The sequence below is a fragment of the Cinclus cinclus genome, chromosome 1 (assembly GCF_963662255.1).
Source record: "Cinclus cinclus chromosome 1, bCinCin1.1, whole genome shotgun sequence".
NCBI classification, from domain to species: Eukaryota; Metazoa; Chordata; class Aves; order Passeriformes; family Cinclidae; genus Cinclus; species Cinclus cinclus.
In genome coordinates this window covers 25070332-25097387 of record NC_085046.1, presented here as the reverse complement: position 1 = coordinate 25097387, position 27056 = coordinate 25070332, and the positions used below count along the sequence as shown (strand labels likewise).

Below are 27056 nucleotides of genomic sequence, written 5' to 3'. Positions count from 1 at the left end.
CAACATTCTTTTTAGTACTCAGTGACAAGAATATCTTTACAGTTTATTTTTATCGGCATTTTAAGAAGCCTTGAAGGACTATATATTAGAAAGCTGAATAAAATGAAGACCTCAGGCTACATTTCTGAATTAAATAATCACTTTCCCTTTAAAAACACCAAATATCACCCTAACCTAGAAGTGAGATCCCATGATCCATCTGCTATCCTGAGTGTGTGTTAAATTTATTTGCATGTGGAACAATGAAAATGTTCACTGCAGAGCTATGATTTTCTCATTTACTCCTCATATTGTCAGAAAAAGCTCCTCACCACAAGGAACCCATGGAAGGGCTTCATTAAGGTGAAACATTGTCAGAAAGGAAGAAAGGCCGCTAAACATTCAGGAGCAAGAGCTGGAATGAGCAATGCAGAGGCTTATCTTCCCTGCAGCTTAGAACAAACTTAGTAGTTCCTGGGTGTAAAGTGTTTACTTACTTTTTAGTTGGCACTAGTGCACAGGGAAGAGCTCTAGGAAAATTCCCTTGAGCCAGTGAAGCTTTCTGTGAGCTGGCTATGAGAGCTTACCGTCATTTATGGACATTTCCCTGAGCCTACAACTTCCAGTAATCAAATGGGTAAGTCTGTTATGTATTAATACAAAAAAAAAAAAAAAAAAAAAAACAAACCCAAAAAGCAAGCAAAGCACACCCACACTTATGAAGCAGTTTTCCTCCAGAGTAGCAGCTATAGCTTTTGTTTTGCTCCAGCACTTACATTGTCCTGCAATGTGGTGGATGTACTCTGATCCTGACAATTTGAAAGTTTCAGAAGCAGCACCACATAAAAGCATAACCTTTGCCTGAAACTTGAGAGGAGCTTTTATGGTTTGTTCAATTGGTTCTTGTTCCCTTAAATATCCCAGCTTTTGAGCTCAGTTAAACTGGTTGTCACCCATTTCCTGCACTTTGAAATGAAACAGTTAATTAATCCAGGTTAATAGCATTATCAGGGTCTATTACAGTACTTAAGGTAATGACACACAGCTGTACTGTGCTTGTGCCAACACCTTGTCCAACAACCAGAGTTCCAGATGTAAAGACACCTCCCAGCTGCCTAAGTGCCAGCACTTTTACTGCTGAATGCTGTTCTGCACAAACATTTGGGTTAGAAAGCACAACTTCTAAATCTTAACAGTCTTTTTATTTTTTTCAAAAATAAGAGATTCACTGAAAGATTTTTTTTTTTTTTAAAGGTGGTTAATTTTGGACAGTTTTGTTTTGTTTCTGAGGTATCAGTTGTAGTCAGTTCACTCAGAAATCCGTAATAATACAGAGACACTGAAGAGTCAGGACAATGCAGAAACAGCTGCTTGCTTACTAGCACTTACTCATTTTACACTTTAAAAATTTACTATCTTTGTCTTCTGGGTAGATTCCTATTTTGTTAATAGCATAAATATAAAATCATAAAATAACAAGTGAGAAAAGCTTTTCCAATTTCCTGTACCCATCCTAGAGAAAAAGTAAGAACACTTTTATTAGACTAAACTGCGCTGTTACGGGACACCACTGACATGCAGGAAGGTTAAATGAAGACAGACATGAACTGTGTATGAGATAACTTATTTATTCAATTCTCAACCTAATTTTGATGCTAAAAATTTATCAAAGGCACTTCAAAGAAGGTATTTAAGAAACAAATCCTTATGGTGACCATTCCAGACAAATCATCAACTTTTATCTGCCATTAGGAACACAATTACCTATAATTGCAAAGTGAAACATTCACAGGTTTTAAGTGGAGCATACTGTCCAGCAGCAATAGTCAATTCTTTTAGACTATTAATAACATTTGTGGAGCATTTTAAATACAATATAGTAAAATAAAGCAAATTACACTTCTGGAGTTCCACAGAAGATTTCTTGACAGAAAAAGACAAAACTGCCTTTCCCAGTGGTCCTGTATTGAGGAGTCTATTTTTTATCTGTGCGTGCACTATCAGCATCAGTAGCAGGTACAGCAGAGAAATAACCCACACTTTTCTGTCATACAAAGACAAAACACCGTGCTCAGATAACAAAGCATTTCTAAGAGGTCTATCAGCTACTCACTGAAATTTATACTTCTGCAAGCATAACAGAACAAATGGCAACAGCTGAAGTAAAAGTGATTTTTAATATACACTCCCACCAAAGCAAAACAAAGAAAGTGTCCTTAAAGGCAAAAGTACTGTGAAAAGAGCTTCCACAAAATGAGAGATGGTATAAACATCACCAGCTTGCAGCCTCTTAAATAACACAAATACAGACTGCAAAAATGAATTGGGAGTGAAAGAAGATTAAAACTGGTCTTTATCTGCAAACGATTAACATTCTCCTCTGCAAACAAACACTAATACTCTCCTCTGACTAAGACCAATGATCAGAAAGTAACTTCTTGCCATTCTCAATCTTTCTGAAGTGAAACTGTTTAATACAAGGTTAAAATGTTACTTTTTCACACTAGGGGATGTTCCCACGTCCACTGCCTGTTAATTTCAAGAAAATAGTTCAAAAATTTTAGATGGGCAATTTAAATCGCTATGGTGCCAATGAAAGCTTCTAGGCTTTATAAAATTAAGAAGCCTCTTTTAGAAACCAAACCACAGAGCAATAATCTGCATGGCGTAAGTAAGCCCATGTTGCTGTGTTTCAGGAAGTCTCTCCATCTGAAATACAGTCGCCTTGGGCTGCAGAAAATTCTCAAACTCAATACTTTCTCAACACACAAAGACCTGTGAGTGAAATAGCAGATTACTAATATTAGTGTAATATTGTACATGAAAATTATACTAACTGTTCATATTCCAACCTTGTCCACTGAGGCTTCTGAAAGCAGTGAGATAGAAACCAATTATTCCAGAGGCATCAGCTCATGGTTATGGCAGTACAATTCAACAGAGAACTACAGGTCTCTGTTACAATTACAGTATGTAAAACCTGATACTTTTCTAGCTTGTCTGGAAAGAAAAGAAATTCCTTGCAGTGCTGTTCTAAAGGCAAAAAAAAATCGATTCAGAGGCCTATGCACAAGGACACTTTAAAACAAAGAATGGACATTTGAAGAAAAGGCTACTTATTTCTCTGTAGGCCACACATTTATCACAAGGTAGTATGTCCTTAGCCTTACTGCCTTCAGAAAGGGGACTTGCTCCTTTACTTTTCCAGTCTCTCTGAGGTCCAGCACATTTTGTGGAAAGGAATATTCCTGCCCTGCTCTGCTAAACCCACAGGCCTCAGCTGGGCAGCAGACTAGAACTAGAACTGCTGTTGAGAAAAGGCTTCACCCTGAGCTCAGCAGTGTCTGGTTTACCTTGTTACCCCAGGAAACAACCTGTGTGGAGCTCAAACATCCTGCTTCCTCCTGTCCACCTGAGACTTAAACTGGATGAAACTGGAAAGCCAGAGACAGGATAGTCAGGACAGTAAGGAACATGAAGAGGAAATTATTTTGCTTCACAGGACAGCACAGGGCAAACATATGACACAAATCTGCAGAAAATATGCAGGATTAGTTCTGCCTATTGCGGTAGAAAATCTTCAAATCCCCATGGATGAACTGAAGAAAGCAGAAATAAAGGAACTCTACAGTAGTTCAACAGATCTACATGGGCTGAATTTACAAAGAGATTAGGTTGGGATCTTGACTTCATTTTATAACTTCCTTAAATATTACTGAATATTTTAACAGCTTGTTTGAACAATGCCATTGGAGTTATCAATTCCATATGGATTTCACAATACGATTGGTTTGTGCTGCATGTGGGATAAACATTTAGCTCACAGAAGGAAGCACCTTTCAGCATGTTAACATCCACTGTCCTCTGGACAAGCATCCCACTGACTACAGCAAACTGGAAACTTTTTCATTTCTTAAACCAATGCAGTTATAATGTTCCACTTAAGTTAATTAATGTAAAATAAAGCTCGTGTCCCTATCAGTACTTCAGAAGCAGTGCTGCTCATAAAGACCAACAGATTTAACCCTGCAGGAACTCTTTAACCAATACTTGGTAGAGGAACTCAGACTATATTCAGGCAGAGATTTATGCAGCATTTCCACACCATGAGCTGTTTCAGTAATTACTATCATGCTGCAAAGCAATGGTCAGAAAGAAAATCATGACTTTACTGTTGGACAACAGAAAGAACTCCAATCTCCACTAGAACTATCTTTGGAAAAAAAATGCAGTACTTTATGGTAACGTCATCTTCCAGGAACATCCTGAAGGACCAGCAATAGTAAATAAGGCTGTCTGCTACCACTATGTGCCCTTTTCAAAACAATGACTGGAGGTAATTAGGTTATGTCCAAATTCATCAATATGATGAAGATGAAAAATAACACAAAGATGAAGAAGCTTTTGTTCAAGTGTGGAATAAAAACACTATATGTCACACTTAAATTCCCATTCCCCATACTGCTATTCACTCAATTTGAAAAGGAGAAAACCAGAATGTTTTATATTAATTCTATAAAACATACATTTGGCCTCTGAAGAAAAACCCAGTAATTAAAACACCTATTTTGTCCCACACCAAGAAAGTGTTTCCAGTTAAAAGGCAGAGACACTTATGAAGTAGCGGAAAAAGTTAATGCACTTTGAAAGATTCCTGCATTCAGGCTTACTGACCTGAATAACTATGTACTCCAGCTTCAAAAACAGTGAAAAAAGGATCATTTAACACTTTGTACTGAAAAAGATAACAAGAAGCAGATACAGAATTATTTTTTTTTTAAGTGGAAGAAAAAAATGTTCAGAAGAGTGAAAATAAGTACTTCAACCAAATCAACTGGCTTTGGTGCAGTTTTAAAATAGGACATTTCTGTATCTGAAAATTTTAATCTCTAGTGAAAACTAAAATGGAAACAACTAATTAGAATAGTGGCTGAAACCAAGTTATTACCATGCAACTTCACTAAGATACTATTCTTCCCGCTTTATGTGGTAGGTGGGATGGAAGACAGACCCCCATTTTCAAAAACATCTACCTTATGATGAGAAATTCTAAGATGAATTTTTACATCCATTCAACCAAAAGGATAAGTTAACAAAAGGGGGGGAAAAAAAAGCCACAGGCAAATATCTAAGCAGCTTGCATCACCTCAGCAATTTAAACAACAGTAACTGTTTCAGGTTTCTCTACAGATATTCCTCCCCAAGAACTTCATATTATTTTGCACAACAGAATTTAAAACTTTGTAAGTAATTCATAGCAGTGAACTCTGTTTCTGAAACAGATAAATCTTGGGGGTGAAACTCTGCCTCTATGTTGTTAAGGCAAGGCAGATTGGAGACTCTAATTCCAGGTCTCTGCCTTACTTTTAGGGCAAGGTACACAAAGTAACTTCAAGATGTTGAAAATACTTCAGAAAGGCATCATGAAGTATTTGATTGGGCAGCATCCAATTTCAAACATTAGAACAGACTTAATGGAAAGGAAATAGAGGAGAACAGAAAAAGAAACAGAAATACGGTACGATCATCTGTGAACCTGTCCACTATGGTTTTTATACAAATTCTTCCAGATTATACCAGAGCAACCTCCAATTTCACAGCTTTAGGGCCCCAAACCTTTGTAAGCAGGGCTGCAAGATCACCCTATCCCAAGCAGTCAGAGCCAGCACCAGACTCTGCTGTCCACAGGGTGTCAAGAAGTGCTGCCAACTTGATTTTTGAAACAAGAATCGCCAGGAGTAATTTCAGTCCACAAGCTTCATGCACAAGTTTGAGGAGACTCTTACTCATTGTACTGGCTTCTTTTTGGTTTTTTCAAAGTCTAATTAGCTCTCAGAAATTTTTTCCTTTAGCTTTTGATTATCCTCCAGTGCTTCATTTTTGCTCTGCTCTTCTGGATTCTTTGACAAATCAGGATTGTACCTATATAAATAACCATATGGGCGAAGATGATAAATCAAATATTCCAAATGATACATTGTCACAGAGTCAACATAGTGGAATGAAACTGCTAGATCAGAGCAGCATCCAGGACCCTGAAACAAAAAGCAAAACAATCAGCAAGAATTGCAAAGCATGCCTTGGATTAAAGATCTGGGGAGAATACAAAGAAATACTTGATTTAATGGGAAGAAATGCACTACCATCAGTCATACATATACTTCAAAAGTTAATGTTAGGCAAGCAAAATGTACCAGACATATCTGCCAAGGCATCTTTCCAAAATAAAGCTGACTAAGTCTTTTGCTTCTGCGATCAAGCCAGTGAAAAAACTAGCTGCCCTCATTAACATCAGAGGTTTTCTGCTTTTCCATACTTAATTTTTGATGCTGGTGTTTAAACAGCACCAAGAAGCAGCAAGCAGGCTAAACGAGCTACATTTACATATGAAACAATACACACCTGTTACTTACATCAGCACTCAGACAGAATGTACAAGCAAGATGTGTGTGTACCTGCACCTGTGTGTGTTGACATACTATACAGTTTGGCAATATTGTCAGTATATAACTTCCTACTGACAGAAAGTTGTAACAAGTAATTGCAGAATGTTGTTTTAAATGTCTTGATTTCATTGACATTATTAAGAGCTGTAGGATCTTATATCCATATCTATATTTATATTAGGATCTACAATGTGTGTTAACACATTTGTCACAAATTATGTTTTACAGCTCAAATTCAGCTTTGAGACCACTCTTCTGGAGCATGGTTATGGGGTTTCTTTTTTCAGCAGCTTTGATTGCAGACTTGCTAGTACTTTGAATCCAACTGGAACTAAGATTAAATATTTAAGGACACCGAAGAGAACAATTGATATAAAACTGTCATTCTTTCAGTACTTGCTGTTTGATCAATATAGTTTGATTTTGATACCAGATGAAGTAGTCTCTACCCAAGTACAGGTATGACAGGACAGGATCACGTAGGCAATTTCCATTATGAATCAGTTACAGATGGAACTGTCCACAGCTCAGCCACCCATGCACTGCAGCCTTAGCTAAAGCTGCTGCCTCCTAACACACTAAATACAGTATCATACAGCTGGTTTAAGCTACAGAAATGCTTTAGCTGCTGAACACAAGTACAAAAATAGATTGCTGCTTTACAATGAAAAAAATCTACTGAAGAACCAAGGTCTTTTTTTCAGCTTTAGTATGTAAAATATTCCAAATCCTGTTCTTCAATTCTTCCACCTAATGCTAATTCACACACCACACGAGCACACACTTCATAAGATGCACTTGACAAAATGGATACCAGATTCCTCAGGACTTACCTCTACAGCAGGATAGTAATTGTAATTCCAGTACCAGAATGTTTTTGGTAGGTATCCTCTGATTAAATGATGTTCTGGAACGAATGGATGAAAGGTTTCTCTACCACTTGTATCCCTGGAATCTCCTGCTTCCACATTGATGATCTCCATGCATTTTCCTAGTGCCAGATCTTCAATAGAGGAACTGTGAGTGCATTTGTTCGTTTTAAATGCAGCAACAAATCTCTTCAGAGCTTCTTTGCTCAGAACATACCCTGCTCCTCCACTCATGTAGCCCTGCTTCACATAAGGCTTAAACCTTCTTCCAAAGTATATTGGTTGTTCAGGACTGTATTTTGAAAGAAGCCATCTCAAATTGTCCAATATAACATATGTGTCATCGTCTGCTTTCATAAACCAATCAGCATCATCAAAATAATTGTCATATACATATTGAAAAGCTTTAATAGTCTTCCAGTACAGTTGGTCCCTGCCTTCTTTGGTTTCTAGGCCCACAGCTGGAAAGTCTTTATTTTCCACAGAGCTCATAAAAAGTACTTTATTACAGCGTTGGGCCCAAGTGGCCTTAACATGCTTGGCTTTCTTTTCTAGATTTTGAGGTCCAGTCATTACCCAACACAGTATTTTTACCTTATGATACAGTCCTTCTGCAATATTTTTATCCTCATCTAAAAAAAGAGAAAAGTTGTAAAACCATATTAGACGTGATTACCAATCAAACAAACAGCAACCTTCCCCCTCCCCCCTCAGATACTCTATTTCTAGATGAGAAAAGACATTAGACAGAAAAGAGGCTTTTGCTTCCAAATGTACCAGTTAATGAACGCCATGATAGATTCTGGAAGGAAACAAGCAAGACTCTCAAAGATTAAAATTCTTTAAGCTATTTCAATTTCACAAGATAAAGGATAGTGTAAGAGTCATATCAAAATGGGTGTCTGTTCAGGGAAGCGTTGATTTTAGCAAACCTTGATATGTGCATAAAAACTACTTGGAGGCAACCTCATTATGGTCTTGAAAGACTAATGAAAATTTAAAACCAGAATATTTTTGTCATTCACAATGAATACAACTGAATCATCACAACACAGAACGGTCAAAAAGCAAATAAGCTCTTTAACATATATTCATGTTAACTAACAAAACCTAATGAATTTTCTAAAACAGCAAAATATGTTTTAAGCATAAAGCCAATGTAAATGAGAAATTATTTAACAGATTAAGTTATTTAGGATACTATGAAACTACTATTACTGTTGATAACATGTTTTTATTTGCAGCAGTCCAGAAGAATAAACACAGTTATCTGAGGTGTGAAACAATGTTTTTCAAGCTACCAAAGTATTCATCTCTCTCAAAGGAACATTTTAACTTGATACATACAGAAAGATTTTAACTAGTGTAAAAGAATATTTCATGGATAGTGAAATCTGCATAACTGGTACTAAAATACTCCTGCTTACATTTTATGCTGTAATAAAAATGTAAACAAAGAAAACCACTGTTCAGTAGACCTCAAGAGAAAAAAGTTATTTAAATGTAACCTGAACATGGGGAAACTGAATGAAAATGAGTCATATAAATTCTTGGCAGTGAAGAAGCAACATTTTGCAATGCATGAAAAGGGAGGACATTTGCTAATCAGCCAGGTGTAACAAAATACCTTTATGCTGTCCAGCATCTGCATTGAAATTCATTTGTCCTTGCAGCTGATTGTTGTCAGTATCTGCTAAGTGTTGACCGTGTGGATCATTGTGAAGAACATGAGGTTGGATCTTAACCCGTTCTTCTAGTACAATGCTAAACAGAAGGTAGCAGACGAAAAATCCTATTGCTGAGCCAAAAGTGAAGGTTAGGAGGTTCATCAAAGACTTAGAAGAGGCCATCTCCTGAAGGTGAGACACTGTCAAAACCAAATTAAAAATACATTAGACTTCACATGGAAATCCAATCTAAAACTAGAGGAAGAAATCAAGGACTAAATTTCTGAAAGCAGAGAACTGAGTTCCAGCTCAGTTTCAGCTCCCTTGGGATTGCACAGAAATTTAATTACAAGAGCAATGCAAATATCAGTATAAAATTGTACATCTACTGATAGTGGCTGTACATAAAAACATCTATTAATTGTATTTATACAACATTTAAACAAGAATGTATACACTGAAGTGCAGTAGCATTATAAAATAGTAATATTTGTACAATTTTTATTCTCTTCAGCCTACAAAACTGCACATCAAAATGTAATACCTAAGTCTTTTATGAAGCTAAAAGATGATGATCAGTGGCAATCTACAGGTCAAGATACAATATGGTCACAAGATGTTCTTAAAACTCCAGCCAAATGTATATTACAGGAGTTCTTAACATATGTCAATCACAAGCAGATTTCAAAGAGTTATAAACGCAAATCTAATCCCAAAGTAGGGCAGTTGTCCTTATACTTTTAGGAATTACTGAGGATTGACTTTCAGAAAAAAAAGAGTAAGACAACGTCGGAATTTCCATACAGAAACACTCCTTTTTCAAAGGAAGAGAAGAAAGTACATCAGCCTTGAAGCCTCTTCTACACTTCAAAAACTTTGCATTCCAGTAATAAAAACACCTCTTCCTATCAGCCACACCCTTGCTACTCAAAAACTAAAGGACTTGGCTGACCATTTTTATTAAATCACCTGCATAAAAGGTTTGCATCAAAAACAAGTGTGAATTTTAATATATTAAACACTTGAAAACCATTTTCAGGTTGTTGAGGGTTTTTCATCTTCAGAAAAGTTGAGCTCTTTTCTAATAACTCATGACTAAACTAAAAAAACATTGACACACTGAATTCAAGCCAGAGCCTTACAAACAAGTCAATGATGTTCCCTCCACTAGAGATCATTATAATGACAGTGGGCAGAAGCCAATTTAGTCCATGAGGGAGCCCAAAAAAGAAAATTATGGATTGCACAGAGCATCGATGGAAATCACCGATCAGAGAAGAGCTGCAGCCACCAAAACAACTCATTTAGCCTGCACCCTCTCCTCTCACTGCCTGGACAGTGTACTGGAAACAGGCTGTCCCCAAGCAAGCTGCATGAATCACTGTGCAGCAACACACACTCCAAATTCCAGCTTTCTGTCTGTTCTTCCACTCTCCTGAAGGGAAAGCAAAGGATGGAATGCATGTGTGCATGTTGTTAGGTTGGCACTTGCAGAAATCCATCAGATTTACTGTACACACGGACATCAAGACCATTTGAAAGTGAAGCAGCTCTCATATGTGGTAATGCCTTTCTTTCCATGCTGCTAGAAAAAGGAAAGAAAATTGAAAACACAACTTGAAGCACAAAATAAAAATCAAGAAAGGTACAGGGTATATAAAACTTAAATTATTATAACTGTGGTTGGTAAGCAGCTGTAGTTCCTTAATATGAACAAACATGTTATACAATTTTTTAATTTCATATTGTCTTCCCTCAATTCTGTACTACATCTTGGTGGAGACTAGTGATTGCCTTTAGACATGACATCACAAAGTAAAAAACTGACTATATTATCATCTGTGACCCAGGTCTTGAAAAAATTACTTGGTTTCCAGCTTTATTAACATTGTCTTTTACACCACTCAACTGAGAAGAAAACATGACTATTTTGATCAGGTGCTGAAAAAAAAAAAAAGAAAAAAAAAGAAAAATAAAGAAAAAAGGCAAAACTCCCAAAACCTTTATCAAAGAGCTCATGCATACAAGCAGCCTATGACAATGGAAAAGGTCTGCATTACTAAGATTATTTTTTGTTTTTGCTTTCCCCATCTATGACCACGTTCCCTCAAAATTTGCAATGCACATAGGGAGATGGTCAAAATAAAAAAAGCACCTCATTTTAGTATATTCAAAGTGGGGAAATATACAAACCCATGCATACCCACAGTGTAGCTACCACCTTCTTGATGAATTGGTCTCCACTGTTCTACTTTTCAATATTAGGTGTCTCTCTGCCATACAATTGTAGTTATCTGCTCCAACAGCTGTTGAAATTACTCTTGCTTGGAGAGAAAAAAATGAAGATAACTTGAAAATAATTGCTGCTCATTTAACTATGAAATTATATACAACTGAACTCAATAGAAAGAAATTAAATGTGCAGGAAATGCTGAAAATTTTTGAAAGTGCATTCATCACACTGGAAATCAGAAGCTGATTTGGCAGTACTTCACAAAAAAAAGAGGATTTCTCAGGGCAAGTAGTAGCTGTACTTCACATTTGATACAAAATGCCTCTAGTTACAGTTTTCAATCTAAAACAATCTGCTTATCATTCTATCAGTTTTATACCAACAGAATGGGTCACTATAAACGTGTGGGTGTATAACCACATATTTTTAAACTCTGACAGTAAACAGGAAAGAAATTTTCATTTTTTTATGATATCTTGATATTTCATATAAATTGAGTCTTTTAACTCGACAGTAAAAATAACTGAACACTACAGCATTACACTAGAACCAGAAAATGCCTAAAAGGAAGGTCAGTTGTCAGATGATAAACAGCCCCACTCCTTGCTGATATTCTTTTCTACACATGTATTTATTCAGGGGGAAGACACGAAAAACATTTAAGGCCAGACTGGATGAGGCTTTAAGCAACCTGATCTAACGAAAGGTGTCCCTGCTCATGGCAGGGGCTTGGACTATAAAAGGGGTTGGATGATTTTTAAAGGTCCCTTCTCCCTTCCAACTCAAACCATTTTGTGATGCTATGAATCTATGACATTCAGAGAAGGAAACGTCTATTCTTACTTCTTGAGTTAAAAACCACACTATGTAAAAAAACACGTACAATAAAAGGCTAGGTTTGAATTTAATTTATGCTCCACTGCTCTATCATGAAAGCTTAAATAAATACAAACATTTAGATATGCATGTAGGTAGCCCTATTCACATCAATCAAATCAACAAATATTTTCAAATTCTATCACAACATAACAGTCATTGAAGATTTGTTTCTAAATTTAAGTTTCACAAGTCAATAATTTCTACATCTTCAAGTTTACAGAAAAACTATTTTTCTTCTGTTAGGAGCTGCTGAACCTGGCAGCCCTCTGATGACAAGGCTGCTGCAACTCCATGTGCCCAGATCCAGCCATGATGAGGATGTATTCCCATAGCTGTGCGTGCAAAGATGCATACACACATGGCTGACCATACAGATCAGCAGAGATAAAAACAAATATTCATGCAGACACACACATGGCCTGCCTTATGCTGCTCCTCCCCATAGCTGCCCAGGATAAAGGTCTGCTACTGGGGAATATAAACATATGCAAATGTGGATCCCTCTGTAACTGGTCTCAGATCCTAAACCTATTCAGGAGCCAACCCCGAATCCCCAGAGCCCTGTTCCGCTGTCAAACTGATGACCCTCTGATTTCACTAGTACCTGCCCCACACTTACAGCTGCCTCAAAGCCTGGCTCCCAAGCCTCTTAATCCTCCTCACTAGCTAGCCCTGCATGATATTCACGAGCAACCACACACTGGCATCCTTGCCACAACTGCACTCACGCACTCCACTCTCCCCAGGTACGGGCACTGCAGACACACAAGCCTCTGTGCCTCACATTCCCCACTCCAGCTGCTGGGCATTTAGGCCCTTGCTCACTCCAGTCCCTCCAGCTGTTGGAACACCAGACACAGAGGCCCCTACAACTTGCTGTGCATCTCCAGCTGCTGGCACTTAGAGGTCAGTATGCACATGAGAATAGGGCACAGAGTCCTCTTGCCCAGCAAAACAGTTAGAAAGGCACCTTAATGGGGAAAGAGGACAGGCTGTGGCAATCCGGCCCAGGACACAGTCAAACAGACTGACCAGCCACTTGTTTTTAACTGACCAGGCCCTTTATCTCATCCTTTTATTTTCCTTGTTCACTTTCCTTTCCTTATCTCCTTGTTTCCTTGTTCCTTATCATGTTCCTTATCTCATCCTTTTCCTCTCCTTGTTCCTCCTCAAACCACCTCCCTTTAGTCCCTCCCAGAAGCACCCCATAATTTTGTACAGTCACAAGATGCTTTGCTCTTGCGTCCCATATGACCCATGTTTTTTAGGCAGTTGGCCCCCTCGATCAGACAGCCCTCCTGGGGACTATTCTGGCTGCATGTCACACCTGGGCAATGGGGCTGGTGGCTCCCCGGTGACAGAACTAGGGGCTGACTCCTCTGATGAGGCTGTGCCTCTGCGCATCCTGCTGATGAGCCTTTGAAAATATTAATCTAAATTACTGCTCTCACCCCACTGTTCCAATAAGGGCTTTAAGGTCACTTCCACAAGTCAATAGAAATTTAGGGAAAAAACATGCAATATGAATATATGTCAAGAGTTTGGCCCCACCGCCAAAAGAACCCCACCACTTTTAAAATTAATACTTTTACACAAACTCTGACAGACTTGGACCATGTACAGAAACACGTTAAACAAAATATCAAACAATATCCCGGTCTGAAAACAACATAATGATGAAAATACCCCAAAAAACTCCAAAACCATCAAATCTGGGAATTTGAAATTTACAGAATGCAGAACTCTAATTTTAAAGATGTTTGTCCCTCTACCATTCCATAATCACTTTAAGATTCTATTAAGCTAAACCTACATACAGAGCTAGTCCTTTCTGGCATCCTTTACTTAGGAATCAAGGGGGAAGCTCTGAGGCCCCATGATGAAATAATGTAAATATCCTTTGAGATCTGCATAATTAGCAATGAAATTGATCTCTACCACCATGTCCTTAACAGTCAAGCAACATTCCAGAAATAAAACACATCAGTAATAAAATAAAATGTAGAAAAATCGTAGTTAGCCGTGCAAACAGGCCTTCTGCTCCTTAAGTCATATTTATTGCTAGTTGCTCTGTACATTCACATGCTTCTGAAATGCAGCGATATGCACAAATGGTGCATTTGCTAGTGTTGTCTGCATCTAGGATTTCTGCGAGCTTCTGCAGTAGCCTATCGACTAAGCACAGATCGTATCTTTCCACTTTAATTATTTAATGCTGTAAGCACTTCTTTCAAAATAATTTCTGCTTGTTCTACCAGAAAATACAAACCATCAAAGCAAGGTACTTCGGCACAGGAGGCCAACAACTGCACTGAAACGAGACGTGTAACAATCCACAGTACCAGCGAGCTGGAAAGAAGATTTGGCTCCTCCTTCCTCATTCCAAAAGCTGACGCCGTCCTCCGGCAACAAGTGCCCGCGCCCAAACCACGGCTTCCCAGACCTCTCCCAAACCAGCCTCGCTACGAACGTCCGCCCAGGAAGTCCCCGCTGCGGGGGCGGGAACAGCGCTTCCCGGCTCCCCGGGCACCCTGCTCCCTCCGCTGGGCTCCGAGGGACTCGCGCTTTCCAAGGAGACCCCTGCTCTGTCGCCTCTCCTTCCCAGGCGTGCAGCCGGGCACCTGCTGTCCCCGCAGCCACGGGTGACACGCAGAGCCCCGGCAGCCTGCTCCCGCACCGTCCCCGGGAGCAGGGGGGCATCCTCGGCGCCTTCCTCCGCGTCGCCCCCGCGGGCGGGACGCTGTCCCCCCGAGGCCCGGCCCGGCCCGGCCCGGCCCGGCCCCCCTCACCTCTCGGGCCGACGGGGCCCCGGTGTGCCCTCAGCCGCGCGACGGCGCGCGGGCACCCGCCGGCGGCTCGCAGGGCAGGCCCAGGCCCCGGCCCCGGCCCCCGCCGCCCCGCGCCGCCGCCAGCCCCATCGCGGGGCCGCCCCGCGCCGCGCCGCGCACCACCCCGGGGCGGGCGCGAGAGCGGCACCGCCCCGCCCCGCCGCCGGCTCATTGGCCGGCGAGCGGCCCGGGGGCGGGGCTCTCCCGGCACGCGCCGGTTTAACCCCGTTCCCGCCGCGGTGGTGGTTCCGCCGCGTGGCAGCGCGCGCGTCCACTGCGGTCCCGGCGCGGGAGAAGCGCGGGGCCCCTGCCCTGCCCTGCCCTGCCCGCCTCGGTCACGGCAATCTGCCTTTTCCTCCCTGTCCGCCGGGAGCGCGGCCACGTCGCCGGGCCTGGCCGCGAGTAGCGCCCGCTCCCCTCGGTGTGCGAGGGCGGGAGCCCCCGGCCGAAGCCGCAGCGCGAGAGCGGTGACCGGGGACCGGCCTGTCTGCAGCGCACGGTGGCTCGGCCCGGACTTCGAGGGGTGCGGGGAATAAATGTCCTGGGGGGAAGGGGAGGGTGCGGGAGGGAGCGAGGCGCTCAAAGCGGCAGCTCCCCGGAGCTCCCCGCAGTCGGGAAGCGGAGCGGCGCTCCCGCGGGCACGGCCGGAGGAGAAATGCCCCGGGCAGCGCTGTCCACCCGCCCTTCCACCCCCCTTACCCCGCTCTCGCCCGACTGGTCCTGCCTGGAAGCGGCGGTGCCGGCGCTCAGGCAGGGCTGCGGAGCTCCGCTGCTCTCCAGCCCCTCATTTCCCTCACTTCAGCCGGTCTGGAGCCGCTGCTCTTCCAAAATACCATTAGGCAACTGCAAGGGATGTTGCTAGGATACCGAGCCCTCTGCAATCACTTCTTATCTCCCTGTGCTAACGCTGCTTACCTTTCCGGCTCTTGACGTTTATCTGTTGGTGATTTTCTTAGGGAAAAAAAAAAAACATATTAAATAAGAGGAACCGTAGATTTGGAAGGTGTTTTTCATTACAGTGTAACTGAAGTAATAGCATTTTGCAAGGTAGAGAATGGAGCTCTGCAGTTAATAGAGGGTTTGTTGGGGGGGAGGGGGGGGGGGGAGTGTCTGTGTGTGTGTTGTTTTTTTAAGTACTGGGTGCAGGTACATGCAGAGAAGAACTGGTCCATGCTGAGGGCTATTAGTGTTTCTCTAAATGGAGGACACTGCACACACTGTTCTTGATTTTCCCTCTCTTTTTCTCCATCCTTCCTCCAGCCTGTCCATGGGTTCAGTCCAAACCATAGGTTTCCTTTATCATAGCTATAGATCTGTGTATTTTCCTCCTGTCTCCCCTCTCCCCAAAACAATTATTACCTCAGGGGTGTGCCCTTTCATCTCCAAATTCATGTCTATTTTTACTTTATTTTTTTTCCTCTGGATGATGGGTGACACAGAATCACAGAACCATTTAGGTTGGAAAAGACCTCCAAGATCACTGAGTCTGACCTATGACCAAACACCACTTTGTCAATACTAAGTGTCATTTCTTGGACACCCCCAGGACAGTGACTCCATACCTCCCTGGTCAGTCCATTCCATTGTTTAACAATCCTTTCCATGATGAAATTCTTCCTGATATCAAATCTGAACCTCCCCATGTGCAACTTGATGCCACTTCCTCTTGTCCTCTTTCTGGCTGCCTAGGAGAAGAGCATGGCCTTCCCCTGGCTTCAAAGTCCTTTCAGGCAGCTGTAGGGAGTGATAAGGTCTCCCCTGAGACCTTTTGTCCTTCAGGCTAGACACCCCCAGCTCTCTCTCCTGCTCCTCATATGACTTTCTCTCCAGATGGTTCATCACCTCTGTTGCTCTTTTCTGGACATGCTCCAGGACCTCAATATCTTTCCTGAAGTGAGGGACCCACAGCTGGACCCAGCATGTGAAGCGTGGCCCTGAGTCATTCAGGAGATGCTGAATGTACCAATTTAAGAAGTTCCTATGTCCCACATTACTCCGGGTCATAGTTTCTCATTCCTGCCCCATCCCACTCTCTTCCCCCCTTTAAATAAAATTTACAAGCAACTTGGTAAATAGTATCTTCTTGAACTACTTTCATCAGAAGAAAGGGCAGGCTTCTTGTAGGGCAGAAGTTTGATTGCCATTAAAAAAATCAACAATAAAAAAGACAATTGCAAAGGCTGTAAAACAAAAACAACAACAACAAAAAAAGAGTATGTGTCTATCTTCTTGTTTCCTTTTTTTCACCCCCACCAAGTTTGGATAGAATTACTGTCCATTCCATGTCCAGTGCATGCTTTAAATTTCCAAAATAGATTAAGTGAAGTTTTCAAACTTTTTTATATTACAGATAATGCAGCATGTCTGAGTTGAATACAAGACTTCCATTTTGCCTGGTGAACTTTAAATCCTGGTCTTGCATCACAGAAGTTCTGTCAAGGACTGGGGCCTGTGTATATTACACACCCATGCAGTGCTTCACTTTTTTCATACTGACATGTTCATTGAACTGTTTCATTCTGTTAGGCTAATTTCAAAAGGAAATTTCAGAGAGAAGGTAGAATGTGCTGTAACTTAAGAAAAGCCACGTCCTGTCTATTAATATTGGTAAAATGTTTGTTTTAACAAATGTGACTGGTTTGGCTGTGTTGTAATGGCTGTATACTATTTTATGAAGATATTTACATACCACACATACAAGCAGGGGTTTTTGGGTTGTATTTTTTTTTTCCTTTTTCACTCGGGGGGATGAGTAGTCTGTCTCACAGCTCTCTAGCAGCACTATCTTACAGTCCAGGGTAAGGAAACAGGCCCCTCCAAGGGTCTGCCTTGCATGTGTAATGGCAGCAAACACTTCCACAGCTTCTGTGCAGCACTGCTTTACTCAACACACTGCCTCTGGGTGGATGGTCCAGGGAAAAGCCACTCTCTTGTTCTGAGGCAGAAGGGGGAGCAGCCTGATGCTCTGTCTTTTTTCCACGACTGCAGATCTACTTGACCACAATCCCATTCCATATAAAAGTACTACTGCTATGGGAAATTTTCAGCTGCTCAGAAAGCCCAGCAGTGTTGGGGGACACAGTCATATCACTGTAATATGGTAAGGAGATTCACACCAGTTATCTTCTGCCACATGTGCCTGGGAACAAATGAAAGGGAAATTAAAATTCTAGTATTTTAATTTAAAAAGGAATCAATCACTTTGGTCTTCATATTGGTAAATACAAAGAATGATATCTTTCCCTGTCTAGGAGGGCCAGCCATATTCAACATAAAGACTGTGTTAACCAGGGTAAAAGCAGAGCAGCAAGCCTTTAATCCCTCTGCTCATCACTAGGGAGGTCTCTGTGAGATAATTGTCTGGTCATTTCAACACTTACACCCTCTGGAGAGCACTCTGAAGTACAGACCTTCCATAAAAGCCTACTCAGAGATCAGCTCCCCCCATTTCCATGTGCAGGACTCTGGAAACACAGGTTTCTAGATAGGAAAGCTCACACAAAGTTAAGGCAGAAGGCAAAATGCAACAGCTGCTGTGAGGCTCTGAAATTTGGCAAGTCACTGACTATAGACATACCATTTAAATATGTAATTGGTATTTAATACATCTGTGGTGAAACTGATTGCCTTCTGTAGATAGCTTTCTACAAGCTAATGGCTGTTAAGGAATGATGTTTTCTTAACATTTTGTTTAACTTTAAATAGTCTTATACTGAGTCAATTTATGCCATTGCTTTCACAGGTCATTAGCAAGACCATGAAAATATGTATTATATAAGTAATTTCTATGTATTTTGTACTTTTGTGTTTTCTTTTCACTCCTATTTGATCATAAAACCAGATTAAATTGAATGCCTTACTTGTTTAATATTATTTGTAAGAGATCTCACTAACATGACCATTCAGATTTTGCAAGGCTATTATTCTCTAAAAAATCTATTATCCATTTTGTGCCCTTTTATGAACCCACAAATCGTAGTTTCAGGCACACTGGACCAGATCAAGTTTGAGAATTACACATACTGACCCTAATTTCTAGAACAGAACAAAGGCCTTTAGAAAAGTGAGTGATGGTTCAATACACCACCACACCTTTGCCCACTTGATTTGGGGCAGGACGCACTAATTTGGTGCTGGGTATCTGGGAACAGTCAGAAACAAATATAGAGCTGTAAAAGTAAATTATTTACTATGGTAAGATTACTGTGTGAGATAAAGTGTATTTTAATATAATAAAGAAGTACAAGTGTGCCACCCCACCTTCCTTTTACCATTAAGAACACCAGGTAACTGAAAGTCTGACATCCTGTTATGATACGGAACTTTACACACTGTGTTTCTTGTACATACAATAGTGGAACTGCCAGGAGTGGAATAATACACATTACTGCTCAGTGAAGTTAAAAGTACTGTCTTCCTTGAAACAATTGCACAATCTCTACACTGCTGTTCCTGCTAACCAGACCTCCTTGCAACAAATAATTGACTTAAAGCAAGCCATTTCGAACTTACAGATTAGTACCCAGTGTAGATTAGTATTCAGCATGTGCCAAAGACTCAGGTTGCACATTTCAAGTGGCAAAATAAGGAATTAATCACTAATCTTGATAAAAATGCAACATTCAAAAGAACACTCCTAAAAAGTTTGAAGTAAATGGATTTTTTTTCAGTATCAAAATAAAAAAAAAAATTAAACATCTTTGTATTTTCTTTGGAAATACCAGCCAAAATGTAATGGGCTTTAATTCTGGAGACTCTGCAAGGGAAGCACTTGTCACAATGTTTCTCTCCTGCTTACAGACCTGAGCCAAAGCCCACTTCAAAAGGCTCTGCGCTGCAGCTGTGCTTCTCTAGGTGAAACAGTGCCAGGTCCCATTCTTTCACAGAGATACTTCACAGTTTTCAGTTCAAAGTAAATTGAAAGCTGAGTTGTAGCCCATCAGAAGGAGACTTTCATATCATGAAACTGAGAAAACGACACTCATTTTCAGCACTGTGAAACACAATGGGCAGGCTTAAAGGAGCACCGACTGGTTAGGAAGCCTGCTGGGATTTCCCTGAGTGGACCCAAACCTCAGCCTTGTCCATATTGCTCTTTAGAAATAACTCTTGGCAAGCGTAACTTCATTATCTTGCCCAGAGATTTTCTCAAGGAAATACTACCTGGCAGAGACATAAGTCATGTCAATGAGTGTATTAATAATTAGCCTCCCATACTTTATTTTCTGGCCCTGATTTATTTGTAGAAATAGCCTCGTAAACCTTTAAGTACTTAAGAAAAATGTGTGTCTCTCTTTATTCTTGGGGCTGATATATTTCTGTATAGATAAGTGTTTTCCCATTTATTTTACATGTGCACAAAAAAGTTAGCCAGGACAAATGCAGATATTTTATCTGTCAAATCCTACAATAGAAATAAAAGAATATGTTCTCTCATAATACAAACTCTAGTAAGAGATATATTTCAGAACAGCTTGAGGAGCAGCCAACTCTTGCAGACAGATCCATTCATTTGCCCATCTGGTAGCTGGCAAAAACAAAGAGGTTCTGGGGGTTGCTGTCAACTAAAACAAGATTCAAAGTAATGCTGCCTATAAAGTATAATTCTTATGTAATTGTATTTCTGTGAGAGTTGACAGAACATTTTAGTTGGCTCAGGTTTCTTTTCTTTGGGAAAACAAGCTTAATAAAAATGTTGGCATTAATACTAGAAAACATATTCTTATCTGGCATCCACAGTAAGAGATGAGATATTGTTCAGTAAGAATTAGAATGCAGAACTAACTCTTCTTTGCAGTCATTCATTATTTATTTTAATCCTTTTGAATGGATACTTCATGTGAGTTCTTTTAGAACTGGTTTTCTGTGGTTTTGAATCGAGAAGACTTCTCTTCCTTCTCCTTATACATAAAAAAAGCAAAGCTATTTTTATGAAGTCTGTTGTTGGTTTCTAGCGAGGGAAGAACTGGGAGAAGAGACACTAGATTTTACTGTTTATATGATAGCAGTAACAAGAATGGAAGTTTACTTCTGTACAGGATTCAGAATCAATTCCTATTAAAAAGTGAGAGCAAGTAGCTGTAATAACTACATAACCTTTGAAGAGTTCAGTGCTGGTGATTTAATACAATTAGTAAGACATACTGTGAAGTGAACCCTATTTTAGTGTGTGCTTCTGTGAGAAAATGGGGGGAAATTGCTTTCATTATTATTTTTTTTTACTTTAACAGAAATAATTTACTTGTGTGTGTGTGTGTGGTAGTGCAGCTGTTTATTTTCCACACTGCAAAGGTTACATTGGCCAGTCTAATTATTTCACTGCAGACCTTTGCTGTATTTGTTCTACACCTCTATTTCTGGTAACAATAGTATTAGCAGGGTGATGGCTTCTCATTTTGAGGTAACAGCTCGACCTAGTGATGAGAAAGAGATCCTACAATCATAGATTTTAGAACAGTTTCTCAAGCTTTTATAAACCAAAGACCATCTAACATTCTTAAAAAAAAAATTCTTCTGCAGTGTCCAATGACTGTTATCATTCTTCCTCTATTGTTATTAACTGTACTTAGGAGAATATAATTGTGCCTTTTTAGCACAAATTGAACATTTTTTTTTGTCTTTCATAAACAAATCACAACATTACATACACTTTAAAAGACCAAAGCAGCACAATGGAGGGTGCCAAAATAACTTTATATTAAAATCATGCCCATTTATTCCAGCTGAAAAAATATATACCAATGTATTTTAAAACTCAGTCCTATATGTTCAAGTATCAATTTAGCTGTTACCATTTTATAATAGCTAACCATCTCTCCTACAGCTGAATTTAGCCATATTCTAGGTGAAAAGAAATCTTATTTGTATTAAACAAAACATCTACTGAACAGGGCAAAGTTTCACAACTGGCAAATTACAATGAAAAAGTGAACCGAGGATTGTAATTTGCAGTTAATCCTGCTGTATTGACTACAAGAGTTAGTTTAAATGCTAATTCAGCTGACACTTAATCTTTACTACTATACGAAAAAGAACCAGAATTTAAATTAGTTCTGCCATTATGGTTCTAAGAACTCCAGAGAATTATGCTGGTTTATGTTAAGGAGTCAATATCAGACAGCTAATTTTTCTATCTTGTTCTGTAAGTGGTTAAAAAAGCACATATACACATATATAGAGAGAGAGAGGGAGAGAGAGAGAGAGTTTTGTTTTTGTGGTTTGTTCCTGTCTCCCCCTCCCCAGGAAGAGAATAAATTAAACTGGATTCCTTCTCATTAGCCAAGACCACTATTGAGTTAAAGTCAGCAATGTTTCATTCCTCTGTGGCCCTGGCCCAGACAATAGAGCCATTGGTGTGCCATATACCATGCCTGCCATGTGCACTGCATGGCCAACAGCTCCTTCAACAACCCTTTCTTGTCTGTGCTAAGAAACATAGGGCATGATGGAGGGCTGGGTGTTAAAAAAAGGATGCAGCAGTGGTGAAAAATGTTTATTCTTTTGTGCAGGCAATAATATATCACCTTACTTCGTGTTCTCCCTTGCTACTGCACTAGCCATGCCTTCCCAGTACTTTACTGAAGTCCTGAATGCCTGGGCTCTAGAGGAGATTTTCTTTCAACACTCAGCAGTGCTGTGACCTCTAAGTCTGAGGTCAGAGCAAGTCTTATTTGTTTTGAAGCTTAACTTAATTAAGCAGGAAGAAAAGAGAAAGGATTAAATAAGAGAGACTACAGCAATAGGAACTCCCGGTGGGAGAGACAGCTACTTTTTATACTATGAGAAAAAAAGATTTTGTCTGGAGATAAGTAGACTCTATGTCCTTTAAATGTCTTCAAAAGGAAAAGAACAGACAAGAAAAAATGGAAAAATAAATAAATTCAAATTTATAGGAACAAAGAGTTCTGTTAGGTCGATAAGTTATTTAAAAGCCGCAAGCTTGCTGGCATGTGATACAGTCCCTTCAGGTAAAAGCCAGACTAAATAATACAACTGGGAGCTTACCTTGCTTCAAGCTATGGATCTTCAATCAGCTTTTGGATTTGACAGTTTCTCTTTTCATTTTTTTTTCTCTACTCAGGAATTAAAGTATGGTTCTGCCTGAAATCTCGAGTGCAAGCATTCAGACTTTAAGAGCACATAGTGTTACTATCTCTTGGGGAAGGAAAACCAATATAGGCAAAGGCCTTTGCTCTCTGCGTGTGCATGTCCCTGACATACAAACATGCATTTCAGATGCCAGCTGTGTTAGCAGAACACCTGTCACTGCAGCTATTTCCAGGTGAATGTACCAATATCCAACAAGCCTCTATATTTAAAAGATAGCCAGGTATGAGATATGTTGTTTATGTCAACCCATGTGACTGGGGAGGAGGAACTGATTTCCAGCTTTCCCTGAGCCCTGCCCACCACTGATCCCTCTAGGTGTAATGGGCTGCCAGTGCCACCATGGAATATGGACATTTCTATGCAGCTCCATTAGGAGGAACAACCTTCTGCTTTCAAGCCAAGTCCCTGTCCAAGAAAACATTCAGGCACTGAATAATGAGAAAATGATAGTTTGAGGCATCTGGAAACTAGGAATTGCCTATTCCTACACCTCTCTTATCACACAAGTTAGAAGAAGGAAAAGACAAGCCTTGCTATTACAATTTGGAATGTGTTCAAGATTAAGAGCAGTTGGTCCAAGCTAAAAAAAGATACTGGTTGCAAAGGGAGTCCTGAAAGTGTAGACAAGGTACATCCTTCTCCTTCCCAGTCAAAATCTTCAATTTTTCAAAACCAGAAATTGTTTCAGCATTATCTTTATTATCCTTCAAACTGTTGGTGATGAAGCATTTAAAACAGTCCATGAACTAACTAGGTGACCTGGTAGGGTGCAGAATGCCTCTTCTCTAGTAATCTCTGTGCAAAGGGCTGGTGTGAGGCTGTGCTGAGACACACAAATAGAATTTATGGTGTTTTACAGTCCTGCCCATCTTAATGACCTGGTACACGAATCCACTTGTGGCAACTTTCACCATCAGCAAAGGGTGTTGAATTCCTGCCTGAGAAACTCCAGAGAATATGCACTGGATGCTGGCAGAAAAGGGAAAGTCTTTCTCTAATATTTGAGTCTTGACATTGTTTTCCACTTCAGATCTTGTTTTCTTGCACACCTCCAGTGAGAGCAAAGGATGGGAGTAGAGAGCTGGAAGAGCCACTGTCAAAAAACCAGCTGAAATGTGTTCTCTCATGCAAAAAACCCTCTCATGAGGGCTATCTTCAGGAGATTATATCCTATAAAACCCCCTGCACCACAGGTTGTTGTTAGTCATTGCCGTGAAAGCAAAAGACCTTTACCATCTGCCTTTGTTAATCACAGCCTCCACTTCTCCCTCTCAGTTCTCTTTCTTGTCCAAACACATTTCATCAATCTCACATAACTTAGATATTTCCAGTCTTCCAAGCATGCTGGTGGCACCACATTCAACACATGCATCATCCTTAAAGGGACAAAATGAGGAGCACAAACTTAATTTATGAGCAATGCTCAGCTGAGAGCCGAGCTGACAGTGACCAGTTCAGTGAGAGACATGAAGCTGCACTAGTTCATTCTACATTGTATTCACTTACCTGTTAGCTTTGGGTTAACTGTTAACTTTGACCTTTTATTTATTAATTTACCTACTGCCTTCAGAGAAACCTCTTAGCCTTTCATCTCAGCAGATTAAAAACAAAACTAATGCAAACACTTCCTAATTAATTAATCAGAAACTTTCTTACAGGGTTTTTCAGCCATTAATAAATGGTTTTATTCTGTGGTCAAGCGGTAGTTCTCAGGTACATATCACAAAGCAGAAAGTCTCCTAGATACTAATGGCACTCAATATTTACATGCAAACCTGTTCTCTCAACCCAGCTAGAAGCAATGCAAATTTTTTTCAACAAAAATAGTAGAGAAAAGGCCAGGGACACATCAGTTTTTTCTTGTGTTTTATAACTACCAAACACTAATATTGCTAATATTAAAAGCAGTATTTCTGCCAATAGTTCCATGTATAACAGCATCCACTTCATTAAAATTTGGCATTAAACATACGAGACACAATTAAATTCAGCAGTTATCCCAAGTTTTTAAGAGTGATGGTAAAGGGTAGGATAAATTACCCAGTGCCCCCTAAGGATGCAGGCTTTAATGAGGACTTGGGAGGTTTTGCTCTACCCTGGCTGTGCCTATCCAGCCTTACCAAGCTGCTTTCTGTAAGTCACTTCTCAGTCTCCCTGCTTCAGTTTCTCCATTAAAAGATTTTTATTGTACCAAATGGTTTGCAACTATCATAAAGAACGGTATGAGATGCAGTTATGAGCCAGGAATTCAATAGTTAGGAACCATCAATGAAAGTGCCCAGACAACAATTTGAGCCTAAGCAGACCCATCCAAAAATCCCTTCTGCATGGAGAAAAGAAGTAAAGATGTAAAAAAAGGCTGCCTACAAAAGCTTCTGACAACCAAACTCCCAAAACAACCTAAGCTAGTACAAGGCTTGTCTACTATTTCTTCTAGCTTTCCAAAATGCAGAGTGACATGTAGATCTCTGGAAAAGACCTCAAGAAATAAGGTGTTCCTCACCACAACCATTTCTCTTTTGGGAGCAGTGACTCCATGTGCCATTGCACACTTATACCCTGCGCTTCCAGGCAGTGAACAGCTCTGGGAACTGCACACATGGCATATGCAGGCTGCCTGCATTCAGGTGAAGCTGTGCTGAACAGAAACATCCTACATCTATTCCTGATCAGCACTGGAGTCCATTTCTCATGCACAGGATGCTTCAACACATTTTTCTTTCTGAAGCCTAAAAATATCCTTTTAATGGCTTCTTAAATGTCCTTTTAAAATTCTACACACAGACCACACTTACTGCTGACAAACTGCATGTTCTACACACAGACCACACTTACTGCTGACAAACTGCATGACCTGAAGAACTTTATGCACAGTACTAGTTTTACAGTAACTCCACTAAAGCTGGATATGAAAGCACGCTGCATGCAAATTACTAATTGCTCTGTTGAAGTAATCGTAGAGAATTAGGGTTTATATTTAGGACTTCACATCCTAATATTCAGAGTTGAATTTCATTTACTTTAGCACTCTCAAAGACAAATAGGCAAAAATGTCCAATAACGAAGTCCAGGTAAGCACCAAAATCCTGTTTTACCTGCCATGTCTATGATTCGTGTGATAATTGATAAAAGATTTGTGTTAACCCTAGAAGTATTGTATATTGGCTTGTATAAACCAGAATACTAAGGTCTGAAGTGAAGCATGGACTCTAGATAGAGGAAAGTATATTATTAAATAATTCTGTTTTAAATCCCTGTTATGAATAATATGTTTTCTAAATAAGTTGTATCTACTACCAATTTGCAAAATCAGACTTTCCGATAGTTCAATAGATTTTGCAAAATCAGACTTCCCGTCTTCGTTTGATCAATGCTGCCTATCTACACAGACCAGACTTCCCGACTTTTGCCGGTTTTTATCTACTAAGACCAGATGGTTATCTATGAGACTGACTATCGCCCAGAGACTTCACAGGTATTTATTCGACCACCACTGCTTACCTGGCAAAATTATAATAACAAAAAACCAAAAATTATTGATTACAACGAGAGACCATACTATAAGAAGAGGCTGCAAACCCAGGTTCGACGGAGCGCGGAGTGGACGGTGACCCCTCGCGTTCCCCAGGGCTGCCTGCTCCGTCTATATCAAATAAAGCAACCTAAATTTTGTTGAACATCGAGACTTTTTGTTTCGCATTTATTCAGAACTTAATTTTGCACAGAAAAAAAAGAAATCATACATCCTCAGCAAATGCTTCCAAAGGTGTGAGCTTTGCATGCACTCGCCTCTCCCAAACCACATAAAGCAGTTTTATGGCAACGCCTTCGCTGTTTTCCCGGGACACGGCACAGGGCAGGGCTCGGAGCACGCCTGCAGGGACAGGATTTCTGACAGCTACAAAGCGCCCGCCCGAGCCCAGCGGGGCCTGCCGGCGCTCTCCGTTCCTCTCAGCGGCCCGGGAGGTGCCGAGCCGGTGGTGCCCGGCCGGCCGCAGACAGAGACGCGGCTACGGGCCCAGGCCCGACCGCCCCCCGCCCGGCCT

General features: G+C 40.5%; 1 protein-coding gene across 3 annotated transcripts; it reads right to left on the bottom strand.

Annotated features, from left to right (window-relative positions):
• Positions 1 to 1601: 1601 nt before the first annotated feature.
• C1GALT1 (core 1 synthase, glycoprotein-N-acetylgalactosamine 3-beta-galactosyltransferase 1) lies at positions 1602 to 14978 on the bottom strand. 3 transcript variants are annotated; one of them, XM_062508021.1, is made up of 4 exons: positions 14863 to 14978; positions 8922 to 9161; positions 7259 to 7926; positions 1602 to 6014 (listed from the first exon to the last, which is right to left on the bottom strand). In XM_062508021.1, the coding sequence occupies exons 2-4, from the start codon at positions 9142 to 9144 to the stop codon at positions 5805 to 5807; spliced, it is 1101 nt and encodes a 366-aa protein (XP_062364005.1). In that variant the 5' UTR covers positions 9145 to 9161; positions 14863 to 14978; the 3' UTR covers positions 1602 to 5804. The 3 variants fall into 3 exon arrangements, with proteins under 3 accessions (XP_062364005.1, XP_062363986.1, XP_062363996.1); XM_062508002.1 differs by lacking the exon at positions 14863 to 14978 and adding an exon at positions 14343 to 14454; XM_062508012.1 differs by lacking the exon at positions 14863 to 14978 and adding an exon at positions 10306 to 11632.
• Between the last annotated feature and the right edge of the window lie 12078 nt (positions 14979 to 27056).